We start from the raw sequence: 19,266 nt of genomic DNA on the forward strand, positions 1-19,266 counted from the left end.
TGACCCCACGTCTCTCCCCTCCGCCTCCCAAGTCTGAGCCCCAGGCTGCTCTTCCTGACGGAGACTCAGTGTCCTCATCTGTAAAGTGGGGGTAATTCTACCACTTCCTGGGGTTGCTGAGAGGAGTAAGTCGGGTGACAGGCAAGCACTTAGCTTAGTGCTTGGCACTTAGCAATTGCTCGCTAAATAGCTGCCTGTCCCTCAGCACCCACGCTGGTGGGAGAGGCCGCTGCACTGAGGATGCTGGGGTTGGGGCGAAGCCCTCTGGGCGGGATGGAGGCCTGAGGGATGGTGAGAGCAGGGGGACCCAGGGCACAAACTGGCACAAGGCCAGAGTCACCTGGCAGCGTGGGCGTCCACGTGGCTGGCTGGGAGGCTGCCAGGCCTGCTCGGCAGATGGCCCTGCCCATGGGAGGCCGCAGCCGGGAGGGAGGGAGGGAGCCAGGCCCCGCCCCGCCCGGGGGGCTGCCGTACCTTTTCGCTACACTTTCTGATGGTGGACGTGAGCTCACTGACTACCATGTCCACACACTTGATACTGGGCTCTTTGAGCTTCTGCACCTGCTTTTTCACTGTGGCTTCAAAAGCGAGGTCAGGTGTGAAGAGGCCCGTCCTGCACCCAGGGAGGAGAGGGGTGAGAGGAGGAGCAGCCACAGGTGGGGGGGGGGGGAGGAGGAGGAGAGTGAAAGCCAAGCAGGACCAGGGTCCGAGTGGAGGATGGCACAGGCATGGGCAGAGAGAGAGACACGACACAGAGAAAGAGAGAGAGAACAGAAGACACTGTGAGCGTGGGGCCCGGCCCTCCCTCCCGCCCCCCGGGTGGGCGCCTCCCGGTGCTGCCAGCATCCCCCAGGCTCTGTGGGTATCAAGGGGGGGATGCTCCTGAAGGCCTGAGGGATGGTGAGTGCAGGGAGACCCAGGGCACAAACTGGCACAACCCCCCTGCTCCGTACAAGGCCCTTGGGTCCCTCGCTCCTCAGCCGCACTGAGCCTGCGCCCTCTCTCTTTCCAGTGCCGCCTTGGTCCCAGCCTCGGGTCCTCCTCAGGGGCTGGCCAAGGCGAGGACACCGCCCACCCGTTCCGTTCAATTCCAGGTTTCCCGGCGCCTCCTGCACTCACTCCCCCGGGACTCCAGAGCCCAGCACGATCCCCTACTTCCACCTGGGGTGCTGCATCGCTGCCCAGGCTGTGCCCTGCGCCCTGCGCCCTGCACAACCCCAGGGGGTTCCGTGTGCATGGCCATGGCCAAGGTGCAGACGGGCCCCTGGGGCCGCGGTGTAGCTGCCTGCCCTCCACTCTCAGCTCCCTGCTCTGCTCCTGCCCTCCCCTTTCTCCTCCAGGGCACCCTTTGCCGTTCCTCCAAAGGCCCTGGAGGCCTCAGCTCGGAAACACAGAGAGAGAGAGGAGAGGAAAGACAGAGAGAGTGGAGGCGGTGAGAGAGAGGGGCGTGGCCAGCAGTGGGGAGAGGAGAGGAAGGGAGCTGGGGGTGGGATAGAATGAGCACTGGACTCGGAGTCAAAGCCTTGGCTTACAGAAACAGCTCTGCCACCTCCTAGCTAACGGGGCCTGGCTGTGCTGAGCCTCGGTTTCCCCGTTGTGAAAGGGGCGTCCTGCCTGCCTGCCCTCCCGGTGGTGCTGCGGGCTCGGGTGGCATGGCAGATGGGAGGGGCGCTGTCTCTGGAAGGAGATGTGATGGAAGGGGAGGCGAAGGTCCTGAGGGGGGGTCCTGCGTGAGGGTGGGGTGGGAATGGGGGGGATGAAGGACACAGGGGTCAAGGGACCTGCTAGGCCTGGGCCCTCTGCACTCTCTGGCTGACCAGGCCCCTAGAGCAGCACCCAAGAAGGTCCTGTCCCTCCACTGTCTCCGGGGCCAGGCTTCCCCAAGACCCCTCCCTGGAGCCCCCAGAGGGGGCCCACCTCTGAGGGCAGAGAGGGGGCGCAGGGTCCCCTCAGCCCTGTTCTCCCTGAGCTGGGAAGCTCTCGGCGGGCTCGCAGGGTAATGAGCCACGATCATCGCCATCTCACGGGCGCCTAATCCCTTGGTGTGCTGGCCCGGGGGGCCAGGAGGGTGGGTGAGGCCCCTCAGAGAGCCCCCTCTCCAGTGTGTGGTGGCCAGCCGTTCTCACCCCGCCGAGGTCTGGACATGCTACCAGGGAGGCGGGGGGCGTGGGGAGGGGCGCTGGCAGCAGTGCGGGGCGGGCAGAGGCAGGGGCTGGCGGGCGTGGGTTACCTTCTTGGTGCACTGTCTAACGGTGTTGATTAGCTCCGAGATAACCATGTCCACACACTTGAGACACGGTTCTCGGATCTTCTTCACCTGCTTTTTCACAATGGTCTCAAAGGCCATGTCCGGGGTGAAGAGCCCGGTTCTGAGCGCCCGGGGCGGGAGAAGGCAGGGTCACCGGCCAGCTCCTACCAGGAGGGCCCCCTCCACCCCGAGCTCCGCCCTCTGGCCTCCTCCCCCTCTCTGGGCCTCAGCGTCCCCGTCTGTAAAATGGGCGGAGGGACTCTAAGAGAGGAGGGACTCTGGGACAAGACAAGGGCTGCTTCTGTCTGCCTCCGCGCCTTGCTTCCTCTTACGATTCTGTTCACACACAAGCTTCTGTGGCAGGACTGCTGAGCTGGGTCCCTTTAAGAGCCTTTCCAGGAACAGAGCGTTTTATTTTAGGACTAGGAGAGATTTTTTTTTTTTTCTTGTGCCCCGGCCAATGCACTTATCAGTCTGTAAATTCCCTGCCAAACCTGGAATTGAACTTGCTTGAAAGCAGGGCAACCTGGTCTCTGCCTGCCCGGCATAGAGCAGGTGCAGAAACGGCCTCGTTGTGTGGATCTGGGTCCCCGGAGGGGTCTAAGCTTTTAAGGAACAGTCTATTTCCTGGCCCCGCAGGCCTGGGGTGAGCTGGAAGGCTAGGAGGTGAGAAGTGGGGTGCAATGGGGCCCACGAAGAGATCCTCCTGGGACTGTGGAGGGTCTGGAGGGTTGAGAGGCCCCATTCCATCCTAAAGGGACACAGGCCAATCCCGGGACGCTCCGCCCCAGGACCTACCCATTTCCTGGAGAGGACTGGGAGCCATCCCACCCTGGGTAGGCAGGGAGCCCAGGCTCAGAGGGTGCTACCTGGCCCCCTGTGGCCTGGGCTCTGCCCAGCTCGTCCAGCCTCCAGACCCTGCTCCCAGGGACAGCGGAGGAGGGTGGCAGGCTGCAGGGAGCGGGCGGCCCAGGCCCGCCCCCCCCCCCCCCCAGGTCCTGTCAGAACTGGGAGCCAGAAAGTCGGGATCGAGGGGATAGGGGACCAGGGCTCTCGGTCTTTCCTGCGGAGGCTCACTTCATCACCCCCCCCCCCCCGTGCCTCTGCACTAGGCCCCCTGCCTTCTGGGGTTCGGCCCCCCCTCCCCGGGCCCAATACGTGCCTAATGCCATGGATGTTCTTGATGGCGTAGCTGATCTCCCTTCGGAGTTCCTTCTCATCAAACTCCATCTGCGCAGGAGATGGAGAGGCGGCCCGTCAGGGCCTGTCCCGATACCTGGGAGGTCAGGATGGGGGCCGTCCCACTCCCGGGGCTGGGCCCCTGGACCAGGTGTCCACGGGAGAGGCCTGAGCCCCCCTCCCGGCCCCGGGGAGCCTTCCCACCTTGACCAGCTCGAAGGGGAAGCGCTCGTGGAAGATGCGGTTGATGCGAGCTCCCCCCGACAGCTCGTAGGTGTCGATCTGGTCCCCCGAGCCCTCGATGCGCTTCTCAAAGTCCACAGCGAACTGCTGGACCATCCTGCGGGGAGAGCGGGGCGGCCTGAGGGGGCGCAGGGCCCAGCGGAGGCGCCCGGGAGAGGAGAGGCTGGGGGAGGGGCGTGGGGAGCTGGGGAGACCCTCACTGCAGCAGGGCCTTGGTCTTGCGCGCCGGGTCGTCCGGACGGAAGTTCTTGTACTCGTCCACCTCCTTCTCGATGGACAGCAGCTGGCTCTGCAGCTTGTTCCGCAGCCCAGGCAGGGTGTCTCGGATGTGGTTCGTCAGTTGCTGGGGGTGGGGGGAGACAAGGGTTAAGGCCAAGGTCACAAGTCACAAACCCCACATGCCCACGGGGCCAGGATGCCAGGGGGGCTGTGGCTGTGGGGAGGTGGGGAGCTAAAGAGCGGCCCTGGCCCTGCCCACCTGAACCAAGGCTGTCTGAGGGCAGGCCCTGGCACACAGCGGTCCCTCACGGAGGTGTGTTCATTGAATGACTGAGTGAGGAACTCAATTGTCAAAGAAGCAGAAATCCAGATTTTATTTGAGATTGCCTGCTTTTTGACTGATTTATTTATTTATTTATTTTTTAAATATATTTTATTGATTTTGTACAGAGAGGAAGGGAGAGAGATAGAGAGCTAGAAACATCGATGAGAGAGAGTCATCAATCAGCTGCCTCTTGCACACCCCCTACCGGGGATGTGCCCGCAACCAAGGTACATGTCCTTGACCGGAATCGAATCCGGGACCCTTCAGTCCCCAAGCCGACGCTCTATCCATTGAGCCAAACCGGTCTCGGCTGATTTATTTATTTATTACTGAAATATTTTTTAAAATATTTTTATTGAATCATCCACTAAGGATGGAGCCCGCAACCCAGGCACGTGTCCTGATTGGGAATCAAACCTCGACCTCCTGGTTCCTAGGTCAATGCTCAATTGCTGAGCCACGACAACCGGGCTTGACTAACTTAGTATTTTTAGATACCACGAGGGCCACACAAAATGTATTAGGGGCGCCCTGGCCGGGTGGCTAATTGATTGGAGCATGGCCTCACACACAAGTGTGGAGAGCGGCTACAGCGTTTGGACAGGTCCAAGCCTGAGACCAATGAGAGGGCACGATCCTCTCCCCAGCACAATCAGAGCCGAAGGCTATCCTCGAAAGCTTGATCTTATGGTCCGAACCTGTGGTCCCACGTGGCTGAGGGAGATGGGCTGCGGGAGGTGCAGCTAGTGAACAAAGCTTGACCAGGTGTATGTAATTGGGTAGATTTGAAACCCACAAGAACATTGTAAACATCTTGACCACACCCTTCTTTGCCTCGTGGAATCTGGCTGTAAATAAAGACTCAGCTTGCAGGCCATGGCGCTGCCTCTCCATCAGAGAGGGCAACGTCCCACCTAGCCCCAGCTTTATTCTCTTGTCTGACTTCTCCGTCCTTCCTAGCCCCCTCTCAGGTTCACCCATGGCCATGCCGGCTCGGGTTCAATCCCTAGTCGGAGTGGGTACAGGAGGCAACTGATCAGTGTTTTTCTCTCACATCCAGGTTTTTTTCTCTCTCTTTCTCCCTCTCCCTCTCTCTCTAAGATAAATGAAAACAACTGGCCGGTGTGGCGCAGTGGCTGAGTATCAACCCATGAACCAAGAGATCACTGGTTTGATTCCCGGTCAGGGCACATGCCAAGGTTGTGGGCTCCATCCCAAGTAGGGGGTGTGCAGGAGGCAGCTGATCAGTGATGTTTCCCTCTCATGAATGTTTCTACGCTATTATCCCTCTCCCTTCCTCTCTCTCTAAAAATCAATAAAAACATTTTAAAAAAACCAATGAAAACATATCCTCAGGTGAGGATTTAAAAGAATGCAACAGGGGCAGGGGTGACAGGCAGGCTGCCCCTTCTCAAGCCCTGAGGCTCACTCTGGCTAGGTCCTCAGACTCAGTACCTCCCTGAACCTGCACAGAGACCCGATGAGACAGGGTCTTATCACCATGACCACCATGTACAGGTGCAGAGATAGAGGCTCAGAGAGCTGGACAGAGTCTCGGTGGGTGAGTGACAGGCTGGGGTTGGAACCCAGGTCAGTGGCCTCCAGACTCCCAAATCCTGCCCCATGCCACGCTGCATCCCCCACTGCCTTCTGCCTGCCTGTCAACACACACACACGCTTCAGCTCTTAAAGCCCCAGTCCAGAGGGCGAAACATCCTAGGGGAGCCCCTGGGATGGCCATCCCCATTTCCAGACCAGTCCCCCCTCCCCCCGTTTCAGAAAGAACCAAGGTCTTCAGCTCCAATACATGCCGATCCTGGCCTCCCAACCCAAGCCATGGCCAGTGCCACCCTCCACACAAGATCTTGATCTTCCCTCCATCCTGGGGGGATCCAGGGCTCCCCTCCTAGGCCCCAGACAGGGACAGTTCAGCAAAGCTCCGTTGCCACCTCGCTGTGGGACTGTGGGCAAGCTCCTCTACTTTCTGGGTCTCAGTTTGTTTATCTGCATAATGGGGATGCTAACCTCGGCTGGTCACCCTCACAGAGCACACCTAAGTGATCTGATCTCATTCTGGCCTGAGCCCCTACCTGGTTGAGGACCTTCTGCAGGTAGGGCGTGCCCATGCGGTCAGCCAGGTGGCGGTAGGATGGGTGGGAGAGGAAGAACTTGCGCTCGGCGGCCAAGGCAGCCGTGATGTCCTTCTTGCCATCAATGTCCTTCTGGCTCCGGTTCACCACCCCGATGTAGCCTGTGGGTGGGGTCGAGGTCAGGGTGCACCAGCCTCGGAGGGCGTGGGGGTGAAGGGGGCGGGCAGGGAGAGGAGCGGGGTGTGGCGGTCTACCTCTGCGCAGAGGCAGCAGCTTGTTCTCCAGCACATCGCGGGCGTCGGTGCCCTCGTCCATCAGGTCCAGCTTGGTGATGACCCCGATGGTGCGCTGACCTGGAGGGCAGCGACGAGAGGCTTGTCCACACCTGCCCTTGCCCTCAGGCAGGAGGCCCTCTGCTCTCCCACTCCTACCCCGCTGCCCCATCGCCCCACTCCCTCCGGCACCCACTGCCTGCCCCTCCCTCTCCACAGAGCGGCCAACATCATTTCAAAGGGGGACACCAGACCCCCAACCTTCGCTGGTTGTGGGCGGGAGCTTACCCTGGGGGTCCACCTCCTTGGCGATCTTGAGGGCGTCGGAGTTGGCCAGGTCGGAGTTGGCGGGGGACACGGCCAGGATGAGGCAGTTCTCCTTGGTGACGAACTGCATGAGCATGTCCCGGATCTGGAACTCGATGTCCGCAGGCTGGTCCCCCACGGGGACCTTGGTCATGCCGGGCAGGTCCACCAGGGTCAGGTTCAGCACTGGACGGGGCGGGGCGGGTAGAGGGCGGGCTCAGGGCGAGTGGCAGGGCCTTTTGGGGGCCGGTTCAGGAACGGGGCGGGGCTAGAGGGATTTCCCCAGGGGGCGTGGCTGCGGGTGGGCGGGGTTAGGGAAAGGCGCTGGGCTGAATGGGTGGCCCGGGAGGGCGCGGCCAGTGGTGGGCGTGGTCACAGGTGGGTGGGGCTTGGGGTAGGATGCTCAGAGGACAGCTGTGGGGGCGGAGTCTGCCGGAGGAGCGTGGCCAGCAAATGGGTGGGGCCAAGAAATGAGTCCTGAGGGGCGAGGCTGAGCCAGGGAGCCCCAGAGGCCCGGCCCGGCAGGTCTCACCGTGCGGCGAGTAGACGCGGAGGTTGATGGGCACCGGCGAGATGCCCTTGTTGGTGCCGGTGACCCGGTCGGTCTCCGCCTCGATCTCCAGGCGCACCTCCTCGAAGTCGGTGAACTTCTTCCCCTTGCAGTGCAGGAACTCGGCATATTCTGCTCCAGAGGCAGGGAGGGGGCGGAGGTGTTGGAGAGGGAGAGGGATGGAGCACCATAGCCCCACCTGCCACCAGGAAGACAACCCCATCCCAAACCCGGCCTGCTCCTCCCTCCGTATAACAACGCTCCTGCCCCCTGCCCGTTATGCGCCGTCCAGATGGGGAACGGAGGCTCAAAGAGGCGGAGCCCCACCCACAGTCACCCGGCAAGCTAGTTCAGTGGTTATGCTGGGCCTCTGCTTGGGGCTGGGGTGGGAGCTGGTGAGGCCAGCCTGGCTGAGGAGGGCACGTACCTGTGGTGGCATTGACCAGCTGCAGGACCAGGGGGCGTCTGGTGACAATGCCAGACCCTCGGGGCAGGAAGTCTCTGCAGTGAATTAGAGGTGAGAGGTCACTTGTCCTGCCACTGGGAGCTCCGCACGTCCCCTAAAGCTCCCTCTCCCTGCCACACCTCAGCCCGAGGGCCTCAGGTCGCTCAGGGCAGCCTGCAGCCCAGAAAGGTGGGGAAGAGCTCCCCAGCTCCCTGGGTCACAGAATCCACGCATCTGAGCTGCCAGGAGACCCGGCCAAGTCCCCAGGCCTGTCCCAGGCCTGCCCCCACCCAGCGGCTGCCATTCAAGCCAGAGGAACGGAAGCGCAGGGCGCCCCACAGGCATCGGGGTCCAGTGGCCACAGAGTGGATCCCAAGGACACGGAGCCACACCTTCTCCCTTCCCTTCCGCCGTGGGGATGGGCAGCGTCTCACTTCCCCTTCCCGGCCCCATCTGGCTGGGTGAGGATGAGGGGGATGGGAGGAAGTAGAAGGCAAGGAGGAGAACTCCTGCTCCTTGAGTGCCTACGGCATGCCAGGCTTTCTGTGGGCAGTCTCTCATGGACTCCACACAGAGCCCGTGGATTAGGTGTTATCAGCATTCCCATTCACAGATGGGGAAACTGAGGCTTGGAGCTGTTCAGGCTGCACAGCCAGTGTCTAACAGAGCAGACCTGTTTGACTGCAGTGGAAGCTCCCTGCCCTTCAGTGCCATGCAGACCCAGCTCCCCAGAAGAACTGGACTGAGGGGTCCCCAAGTCACCCCCTGAGCCCAGACCTGGTGTCTGCACCCCGGGGATCTGCCTGTGCTCCGGTCACTCTCAGCAGTGCTTTCGGATAACTCTCCTGGGTGCAGATTCTCTCTGTCTAGTCAGCTCTTCTCCTCCCTGCCCTCTCCACCCCCTGGCCCCACCCAGGCTGGCACAAGCATGAGGGTGGAGGCCTCTCAGGGATCAGGCTGTTGGAACCCATGGTCATGGCGCCCCCAGGACCCCGAAAAGGGGGGAACGGGCTGGAGCCTGAGGGACTACATTCAGCCCCCTCATTCATGGAGAGGCACAGGGAGGGGAAGAGACACACTCAAGGTCATACAGGGCTGGGATGGAGCCAGAGCAGGAGCCCCGGTCTCCTGCCCCCCAGCCCAGAGCCTGACCTAGATTCACCCAGCTTCCTGCACCCAGGGTTCTGGGGGGAACAGAGTAGGCCCAGGCTCCTGGGTACAAGGCCTGGGGAGCCCTGGGGAGGCCTCCTCCACTCCTGTCCTCGCCCCGCCCCTCCTCCGGGGAGATGAGAAGCTGCTGGAGGAACCAGCCATTTAATGAGGAAGAAGGAGGATGAGAAAGCCTGCCGTCAGTCATCATTTCCAGGTGCCAGGCAAGGGCTGTTCACCTTTGCAAACCCGAGCTTCAGCGGGCACGGCTTGCCTGCTTCGTCCACCCCTGTGCCCCCTGCCCAGCACAAGGCTCACACACAGGAGGCCCTTCGTGTTGACTGAAACCACAACTCCCCCAAACAGTGCTCTGGTATGGAAATTATCATTTAAAAATATTTCTTTTTTATTGATTTCAGAGAGGAAGGGAGAGGGAGAGAGAGAAATATTAATGATGAGAGAATCATCGATCGGCTGCCTCCTGCATACCCCCTCCTGGGGATCGAGCCTGCAGCCCGGGCCTGTGCCCTGACCGGGAATCAAACCCTGACTTCCAGGTTCCTAGGTCAACGCTCCACCACTGAGCCACACTGGCTGGGCAGGAAGTGGTCATTTTGCAAACGAGACAACTGAGGCTCAGACAGTGGGGTGACTCGTCCAGGGTTACCCGGGTCGGGAGGGCAGAGCTAGGACCCAAACCCAAGTGTCTGCTGGACCCCAGAGCCGGGAACTTCCCTGTCAGACCCCGCGGCTCACTAAAGCCGAGGAGCCAGGCTCGGCGTTTTACGTAACTCAGCTCAGTTCCGTCTGGGGCATATTTGGGAGCAGCTGCTCTGTGCCAGGCCCAGGGCTGGGCCCTGGGGACGGGAGGGGGTGAGTCAGACAGCTCCCACCCCGAGGAGCTCGCACTGGTGGGAGAGACAGGCGGGTAAACAGATAATGCAATGCAGTGTGATGTCTGCTGGAGCGGGGGTGCACCTGGCAGCACAGAGAAGGGGTGATTACCCAGGGGGGAGGGGGTGGGGGTGCAGGGGGCTTCCTGTCTCTATCTTTCCCGCCCCTTACTGACGCCTGTGGGAGGGTGACCCCCTAGTATTTGGGATCTCCCAGGTGGTGAAGATAGGACATCTATTTTTATTTATTTATTTTTTATTTTTAAAAATATATTCAATATATTTTATTGTTGTTTTTTTTTACAGAAAGGAAGGGGAGAGGGATAGAGAGTCAGAAACATCGATGAGAGAGAAACATCGACCAGTTGCCTCTTGCACATCTCCCACCGTGGATGTGCCCGCAACCAAGATGCATGCCCTTGACCGGAATCGAACCCGGGAGCTTTCAGTCCGCAGGCCGACGCTCTATCCACTGAGCCAAACTGGTTTCGGCAGGACATCTATTTTTATAGAGCTTAGGGTGGGGAGGCGGGCCTGGGGTCCACCAGCTTCTGCACTAGCTCTGCACCCAGCAATACCATGGCAACAGTAGTTGCCATGGAAACTCCAGGAGGGGCTGGAAAGGATGGGACTCCCCACAGAGAACCCCCCACCCAGAGACATGGACTTTCCCTGGAGCTCTTCCCTCAGAGGCCTCACCCCCCGCAGATGGGCCCACGGAGCCCCGGCTGGCCCGAGCGGCAGAGGTCCGAGAAGAGCCGCAGAGGGAGTGTGGGAGCCCCGGGCTCGGCTGGAGGGGTGGTCAGGGGTCTGGGCCAGGCGGCCCCAAGTCACTGGCTCCCCAGGGCTACTTAGAAGACAAGCAGCTTACAGGAGAGATTAGAGGGCAGGGCCACGTGTGGGAGCTGAGCCCCTCAGACCAGCATCTCCTGGGCCGGGTGGGGAGGGGGTGCCTGGGTGGAGAGGGGGTGCCTGGGTGGGGAGGGGGTGCCTGGGTGGGGAGGGCCCAGCTCTGCCATGGCCCAGGCTCTCTGAGCGAGGCCCTCTCCGGGCTGCGTCAGGATTCCCAGGGCAGCTTGTTAAAATGCTCCCTCCTCAGACGTGCTGCGTTGGCATCTCATGGGCGGGGTGCAGGAGAGGGGAGGAGAGAATCTGGATTTTATTTTATTTAAAAAAAAATATTTTATTGATTTTTTACAGAGAGGAAGGGAGAGGGATAGAGAGCTAGAAACGTCAATGAGAGAGAAACATCGACCAGCTGCCTCCTGCACACCCTCTACCGGGGATGTGCCCGCAACCAAGGTACATGCCCCCGACCGGAATCAAACCTGGGACTCTTGAATCCGCAGACCGACACTCTATCCACTGAGCCAAACCGGTTTCGGCGAGAATCTGGATTTTAAACATTATCCCCCTCCCCCCCCCCCCCCCCCCCCGGCAATAAACACGGTCTCCATGCGATTTTCATGATCCCCTCCAAGCTTAAGGGTCACTGGCTTAGTGGTAAGGGCCAGTGCCAGGCAGAGGCTCTGGGTTCGAATTCCGCTTGGCCATTCCCGAGACTGGTGGCCCTTGGCAGGTTGCTTCACTCTCTGGATCTCACGTCCTCAGCTGTGAGCCAGTGTCATCTAAACCAGGTGCCTTGGCTGCGGGGGTAAGGTGAGCGGCTGCGATGGGACCCCGGAGGCCTGATTCTCAGCCCCCCCTGGACCTGGGCGGGCAGCGAAGAGCGCCTGCTGGTTCCCATGTTTAGACGGAGTGCCTCGCTCCCGGCCGGATTCCCTCGCTAGCCCCAGGCTCCGCACATAGTAGGTGCTCTGGCAACTCGAAGGAGGCGGCACAGCTCAGGCTTGGCAGCTCCTCAGCTCCAGCCTTTCCCCTGGACACACTGCCCCTGAGCTCTCTGGTTAAGAGTCCTCTATCACACCCGGCCGGTGTGGCTCAGTGGTCGGTGTGGTTCAGAGCGTCGACCTCTGAACCAGGAGGTCACAGTTCGATTCCCGATCAGGGCACATGCCCGGGTTGCAGGCTCGATTCCCAAGGTGGGGTTGGGGGGGTAGGGTGTGCAGAGGCAACCGATCAATGATTCTCTCTCCTCATTGATGTTTCTCTCTCCCTTCCTCTCTAAGATCAATAAACATATAGGTATATAGCCTCCTTCCTGGGGACTCAGGCCTGATCCAGCCTCCAGCCAGTGCCGCCCCCGCACCTCCCGCCCAGCTCCCGGCTCGCCTGCCGGAGGACAGAGCAGGTGCCCGGAGAGGAGTGTGCGGGGCCCACCAGCCTCGCGGCCGTGTGGGCGGCCGGATGGTGCCAGCTCGCCCTGCTCATGGGCAGATGGCGGTTTCCCAGGGCGGCCTCGCCTCGCCTTGCCATCTGCAGAGGCACCTTCGAGCCTGCAGCACCCGGAGGCAGGACGGAATTAACCCCTCCCAGGACCTCTCCTAGGCTCGGCCTGGCAGGGACCCAGCGGCGGCCATCCTTAGTCTCCTGTTTCCCGGGCTCTGGTGTCGGGCAGGCCTGGCATTGAATGTCAGAGCTGCCGCTGAGGAGCCGTGTGGCTTCAGTGACCATCCCTCTCTGAGCCTCAGTTTCCTCATCAGTAAAATGGGCTGCTGTGAGGCTTATGTAACATAGTGCCTGATAGCCCTACCGGTGTGGCTCAGTGGATAGAGCGTCCGCCTGCAGACTGAAGGGTCCCAGGTTCGATTCCGGTCAAGGGCATGTACCCTGGTTGTGGGCACATCCCCAGTAGGGGCTGTGCAGGAGGCAGCTTGTTGATGTTTCTCTCTCATCGATGTTTCTGACCCTCTCTCCCTCTCCCTTCCTCTCTGCAAAAAACCAATAAAATATATTTTAAAAAAAGATAATGCCTGATAAATGGTAGCTGTAAGGACGATAAAGTCTGATAACTTGCTGAGAATACAGGCTGGACTCCCGCAACCAGGTCACCCAAGGGAGCGGCAGGGAGGGGGCTGGCAGGTGGGCCTCCTGGGGGCAGGCTGGGACAGTGGGCTGGGATATTTGCCCCAGGAAGTGGGGGCCCAGCGCCCCAGCAGGCTCCGAGGTGCTCTCTAAGGCAGGGAGCGGGCTGGAGGGAGGGTGTAGGGGGCCAAGAAACACAGGCGGAGGAGGTGAGGCTGCCTCAGGATACAAGCCGCTCTCTGTTCCTGCCCCGGGCCGGGCGCGCCCACACCGCGGGCAGCGGGTTCCAGCGGAGGCCCGGCCCTGGCGTTCCCGCCTGTCCTGCTGTCCTGAGAGCCGGGACGGGGCTGTCCTGTTTGCCACCACGTCCCCAGCACGGGCACGGAGCCGGCACCGCCCGGCACGCCCAGCGCCCTGACTGAGGATGAGCTCCGCCAGGTCCCCACCATCGCCCTCACTGCACGGTGGGGAAACTGAGGCCCAGAAAGGGAAGCGTGGAAACTAATGTCTATCGCCTGTGACATTATTAGATGTGAGAGAATTTCTCTCCAATAATTGGTGTCTATTTCATGTAACGTCATCATATTTAAAATCGTTTTCCTTGAGATTTTAATGTTCATTGCATGTAATAGTATTAGATTTAAAATCACTTTTCTTGAAATTAAAAAAAAAAACACACACACAAAACACTGGAAAAATGAAAAAGGGAAGCTGTTGCCCAAGATCCTAGTGCGAGTGGTGACGGGGGGCGGGCGTGGTGGGGGGAGGGCTGGGCCGGGCTCTGACTCCAAGTTCCAGCCGTCTCTCCATCAATCCTTTTCTCTGGCAAAGAAAACCTGCGATCTCTCCTCCCCCTGTGTCTTCCGACCTTCCTTTCTTCCTTCCCTACTTCTTTACTTCCTCCTTTCCTTCCTCCCTCCTTTCCTTCCTTCCCTCCTTCTTTCCTCCCTCCCTCCTCCCTCCCTCTCTCCTCCCTCCCTCTTTCCTCCCTCCCTTCTTTTCTTCCTTCCCTCCCTCCCTCTTCCCTCCCTCCCTCCCTCCTCCCTCCTTCCTTCCTTCCTCCCTTCCTCCCTCCCTCCTTCCTCCCTCCTTCCTTTCCTTCCTTCCTTCCTTCCTTCCTTCCTTCCTTCCTTCCTTCCTCCCTTCCTCCCTCCCTCCCTCCTTCCTCCCTCCCTCCTTCCTCCCTCCCTCCTTTCCTTCCTTCCTTCCTTCCTTCCTTCCTTCCTTCCTTCCTTCCTTCCTTCCTTCCTCCCTTCCTTCCAGGTATTGATGATTTTATAATTTCAAAATGGAAGTAGGTTTCTCTTGTGCTCCTACTTTTTAAAATATTATGTTCTCCCTTTAAAAAACATTCAGCCCGGCCGGAGTGGCTCAGCGGTTGAGCGTCGACCTATGAACCAGGAGGTCAGGTTCGCTTCCTGGCCAGGGCACATGCCCAGGTTTCGGGCTCGATCCTCAGTGTAGGGTGTGCAGGAGGCAGCCGATCCACGATTCTCTTTCATCATCGATGTTTCTATCTCTCTCCCCCTCTCCCTTCCTCTCTGAAATCAATAAAAATATATCTTGCCGAAACCAGTGTGCTCAGTGGATAGAGTGTCGGCCTGCGGACTGAAGGGTCACGGTTTTGATTCCAACCAAGGGCTCGATTCCGGTCAAGGGCATGTACCTTGGTTGTGGGCACATCCCCAGTAGGGGTTGTGCAAGAGGCAGCTGATCGATGATTCTCTCTCATCAATGTTTCTGACTCTCTGTCCCTCTCCCTTCCTCTCTGTAAACAATCAATAAAATATATTAATATCTATATATATCTATATCTATGTCTATATCTATTTATCCATATATATATATATATATATATATATATATATCCATATATATATATATCTTTAAAAAATACTCGGAAGTGGAGATAAATGGTGACGGAAGGAAACTTGACTTTGGGTCGGTGAACACAGACTACAATACACAGATGATGTGTTATAGAATTGTACCCTGAAACCTCTATGATCCCATCAGCCAATGTCACCCCAATCAAGTCAATAAAATATTCAGAAAATATATCAAAATGTTTTAAAATGACAACGCAGCCACCCCCCTCACACCTGGGCCACCACGTAAACATGTCGTCACAGAATCATCACCGTGGTGATCGCCGGGGGGCGGCTGACCGCCGGCCGGGGGTGCTGCCCGGCTCTCAAACCCGCGGCCTCGCGAGGCCTCTTCCTGGGCGAGGAAGCTCTAAACGTAGATGTGCTGATGGCTGCAAGCGCCGAGGATGCTCAGAACCACCGAGCTGTGTCCCAGAACGGCGAATCTCCCACACGCGAGCGGTGCCTCCATCAAGCTGTTTAAGAAACCTGCCTCTTGGCTGATGCCGGCCGGGCTGAGGGAGGCGGTGTGAGCAGGGCCCCTGCCTTCAGCGGGAGGAAACTGAGGCTCAGAGAGACACAGGCGGGCCCCTCGCCTGCCCACACCCAGGGGCCCCCTCCACACTGGGCCGCAGCCATCCCGGACATTTCCCATCATTCCACCCGGCGCTACGTCTGGGCTCTCTTACCATTGGCTCCAAGCCTCAGTCTCCCCATCAGTGAAACGGGACACAGGGGTCCCCCTGTGCCCCTCCAAGGCCACCCGGGGCCCGGTGTTCCCTCTCTCGCAGCCTCAGGCCATGGCTGGCCTCTGCCCACGTGCCGTCCTCACTGCTGGGAGGCGGTCCCGGGGCCAAGCGGGGACCCTCTCTGGGGCCACGGATGGAGCTGGATATGAGGCGGGAACTCCGAGGCTGCTATGAAGGCGAACGGGTCAAGGTTGGAGGGCAGAGTGCACTGTGCTGAGCAGTTTGATTTTTAACTGCGATGTTCAGACATGTGGCCCGTGGGCCTCTGCTTCGGCTCCTGTCCCACTCCTGACACCACTGTCCACGACGCCTCGTCCACTCCTGCCCTGACCCTCCGTCCCTCTCAGCTCCCGGCATCCCCTCCCCTGAGGCTCTGACCCGCTGGCCCTGGCCAAGGCCCGGGAATTCTCCTGGCGCCAGGAAGAGATGCAGAGGCCGATGGCGGCTGCCAGAGTCACCTTTCACGTCCAGCTCCACTTGGGGGGGGGTGGGTGAGCAGGGTAGGCGGGCAGGGGGGGAGGGGTAAAATGTCCTCTGGCCGGGCTGGCACAGGAGCCCGGCGACAGAGGTGGCTCAGCCGTGGCAGGTGCAGGCTCCGGGCACGGGGAGGCCTGGCAGAGCGTGGCTGCCCGCAGGCAGCAAAGGGGTTCTCTGGGGCTCCCTCGTCCCTCTGCAACTCCGGCCCCTGACGGCTCCCCTCCCTCCACACCAGGCTCCTGGCCTGCTTAGGGCTTGTCTGTCCTGCGTGGCTGTGAGCCCCCGAGGGCAGGGATGGGCTGTGTCCTGAGGGCTGGCATGCTGCCAGTGCCAAGGAGACGTCAGTCCCCTCTGCCCCCTACGGTCAGTGACTATCTACCTATAATGTCTCAGTTCTCCCCCCATTTCTCTTTGGCCTCAGTCTCCAAATCTGAGAAATGGGACCACTAAGGTGTAGTTCAAAGTAGTGAAGATGGGCTGTCCCCAGTGGGAAGGGCTGGGGCTAACCAAGACAGATGCTCTCAGGAGCCAGAGACAGTGCCAGGCTGTGATGGGATGGAAAATGTGGAGGAAGGGGCAAGGGCCTTGGCAGGAGGCAGGAGGCAGGGGCCTAGCAGGGCTGGAAGTCACCAGGAATCCCCAAGCCTGGCCTCCCTGGCTGCCGGCTGGGCTCTGGGCAGAGGCTCCCTCCCCAGCCCCCTGCCCCACCCCTGGATGGAGATCCGCACCCCCACCCCACCCCACCCCACTCCGGCCCCTCTCAGCCTGCACCCATGCCCAGGCAGGAACAGAACTGGCACATCCTCTCGGCCAGGGCTTCCCTGGAGACACCCCCCACAACCCCGAGAGGGAGGTGCCAGATTATCCCCATTTTACAGATGAGAAAATCGCGGCTGAGTGGGCTCCGCTCACAAGTGCAGAGCTGAGCTGCAAACGCCGGGCTGGTTCCAGAGCCCGAGCTCCCGGCCCCTGCCCCGCACCCACGGCCTCGGTCTGCCCCGGGGCCCAGCGGGCAGGGAGCGTGGGTCCCCCCATTTGTCCACCTGCCTGCGCACCCGAGTGAGAGAGACCTGGCGCTGTCGCCTGGCGCTGCACGGGCATCTGTTCACCAAACCCTGGGGTGTCTGCGGGCCCACGCACACCCTCCGCCTGAATATCCTCAAGATGAGCTCATCTACTCGACAGGAGTGACTTCCAAATTCATGTTCCCGGCCCCTCCCTCCGGGCGCCGGCCTGCCTTCCCACACTGCCTACCCCGCTCCTCAGACTCAGCATGCTCAACACCGGACTCCGGACAGTACCCGCTCCCAACCTGCTCCTCCCCTGCTCCGCTCATGGCGCCAGCACCCACCCTGTGACCCCTTTTCCTCGCCCTCCGCATCCCCCGTCATCAAGATATGTCCTGAACCCCACCTCCCTCTCCCTGCCACAGCCTGGTCCAGGCCCGGCACCTCTGCCCACTGCAGCTGTCTCATCTGTCTCCTGCTCCGCTGCTGCCCCCTCCCCAGTCACACACTGGCTGGAATCAGCACAGGTTACCCCACTAGCTAAAAGCTGGGAATCACGAAAACAACCCCAGCTCCTCACACAGCTAAGGGCCTCGTAGATCTGGCCCCTGCCTCCTCCCCAGGCCGTGTCCTCTGCTCAGCAAACACCAGCCTGGCTCCGTGCCGTTCCTCAGACGCAGATTTATTGCTGCCCCAGGGCCTTTGCACTTGCCGATCCCTCAGTGAGTGCTTCTCCGGGTGAGCCACACGCTTCTCGTCCCTTAGGGCCCGTTTCAGATGCCACCCCTCCTGGAGACCTTGTCTGATTCCCTCCCCAGCGCTGACCACATCCTCCAGCCTTCACGGACGGACGTGCCTCTGTGCTCACGACTCAGTTTCCCGGCTGGAACGCAGAGCTTTTGTCTTTTCTGCCCTGGGATCCCCGTAGGGAGCCACGTGGACACCCCGTGCGTGTCGGCTGCATGACTGAACAACCAGCCTCGGCTTCCCCTTCGGGAAAAGGCGTGAAGAAACAGCACCGGACCACCCAGACAATTCCAGCAGGTCCCGGGCTGCTGCCGGCCGCCGCTTACAGAGCGGACACCGGTCCCCCTCCTGCAGGAGCCCCGCTTCCTCTGGTGCGTTTGCTACTTCCTGTCCGTGGGGGGTTGGCTCCTGGGGAGCCCCAGGAGGCAGAGCGGGGTTGCCATGCGGACGGGTCTGGGGACCCAGGCCTGGCTGGAAAGGCAGGGAGCCCGAGAGGGAGCAGGCCGGGCTGCCTGGGGCTCCATGGAGCCTCATTCTCCATCTGCTCTGCCCGGGCCTGCATCTGACCCCTGGGCGTCCTCCTGCAGGGCCACCTGCAGAGGGCATCGGGCGTGGGGGGCAGCGAGGGGGGCCCCGTGGCACCAGTAAACAGCTGTGGCCAGGCGGCTTCTGTGCTGCCAATGCTGGCCCCTCTCTCTGCTGGGCAGTGAACGCCAAGAGGGCGCTGGTCAGTCTGCCCTGGCACCCAGGCACCCAAACCTAACGGACCACCAACACCCCGCGGATGTGGTTACAAAGGGCCTTTACGCCCGTGCGCTCACTGCAGCCCCACAGCCGCCATCCGGGGAAGGCAGGGCGGCAGAGCAGCTGTCAGTGTTCCCATTCTACAGACGGGGAACATGGAGGCCCTCACGTGCACAGCCTGTGCCCAGCGCAGGACGTGGCTCTCTGAGGCTGTGCTGGGCCGACACTAGAAACCGGGCTCTGTAGTCTAGCAGGCACTGTCCTTCCTGCTGGGTGACCTTGGGCAAGGCACCTGGCCTCAGGCCTCAGTTTCTTCATCTGCAGAATGGGCACATGGCACCCGCCTCGCGGGGCTGCTGTGCGCCCTCCTGTGCAGCGTGGCGTGGGCACACGGAAAGGGCGAGGAGATGGGAGCTCAGCCTTCCCCCCCATCGTCCTGCCCGGAGCCCGCGGCCTGGCCCAGGGCAGACGCTCGGCAGACATTCGATGGGGGGAGGCAGGGAGGTGGCGGGGACACTGCGAAGGGCCGGATAGCCCTGCGCGCCCTCTAATGCACGAAGGCCTGGGCTTTATCGGCTCCGGTTCCCCGGGTCCCTCGCTCCCACTGCTTGGCCGTGGGCAGCGGCCCATCTGCGCGTCCCTTGCCTGCGTCTCTACGGCTCTTAGCGTCACGTGAACGGGAGGAGGGTTCTCTGGAAGCTGATCCCCAAGAGCCAGACGGCCGCCCCCTCTGCTGACCAGATGGGCCAGCCACCCCCACGGCGGCTTCCCAGCATCCCAGACACATCGCTCGGTGGGGACCCTCCTCTCTGCCCCTCACAGCGGGCCCT

General features: G+C 60.8%; 1 protein-coding gene across 10 annotated transcripts in view; it reads right to left on the bottom strand.

Annotated features, from left to right (window-relative positions):
* Window positions 1-19,266, bottom strand: part of DNM1 (dynamin 1) — a 44,352-nt gene that overhangs the window by 23,366 nt on the left and 1,720 nt on the right. For 6 of the 10 annotated variants that reach the window (XM_084898292.1, XM_084898294.1, XM_084898291.1 and 3 more), the window contains exons 2-10: window positions 7,860-7,933; window positions 7,415-7,564; window positions 6,865-7,068; window positions 6,559-6,657; window positions 6,305-6,465; window positions 3,871-4,013; window positions 3,632-3,767; window positions 3,411-3,478; window positions 2,231-2,369 (exon numbers count right to left, since the gene is read on the bottom strand). In XM_084898292.1, the coding sequence (XP_084754418.1) occupies window positions 2,231-2,369; window positions 3,411-3,478; window positions 3,632-3,767; window positions 3,871-4,013; window positions 6,305-6,465; window positions 6,559-6,657; window positions 6,865-7,068; window positions 7,415-7,564; window positions 7,860-7,933 (1,174 nt within the window). Of the gene's footprint in view, window positions 1-474; window positions 614-2,230; window positions 2,370-3,410; window positions 3,479-3,631; window positions 3,768-3,870; window positions 4,014-6,304; window positions 6,466-6,558; window positions 6,658-6,864; window positions 7,069-7,414; window positions 7,565-7,859; window positions 7,934-19,266 lie in introns of all 10 variants that reach the window. The other 4 variants (XM_084898295.1, XM_084898293.1, XM_084898289.1 and 1 more) reach the window with 1 other exon arrangement.

This window comes from Pipistrellus hanaki (genome assembly GCF_964339955.1).
Source record: "Pipistrellus hanaki genome assembly, chromosome: 11".
NCBI classification, from domain to species: domain Eukaryota; kingdom Metazoa; phylum Chordata; class Mammalia; order Chiroptera; family Vespertilionidae; genus Pipistrellus; species Pipistrellus hanaki.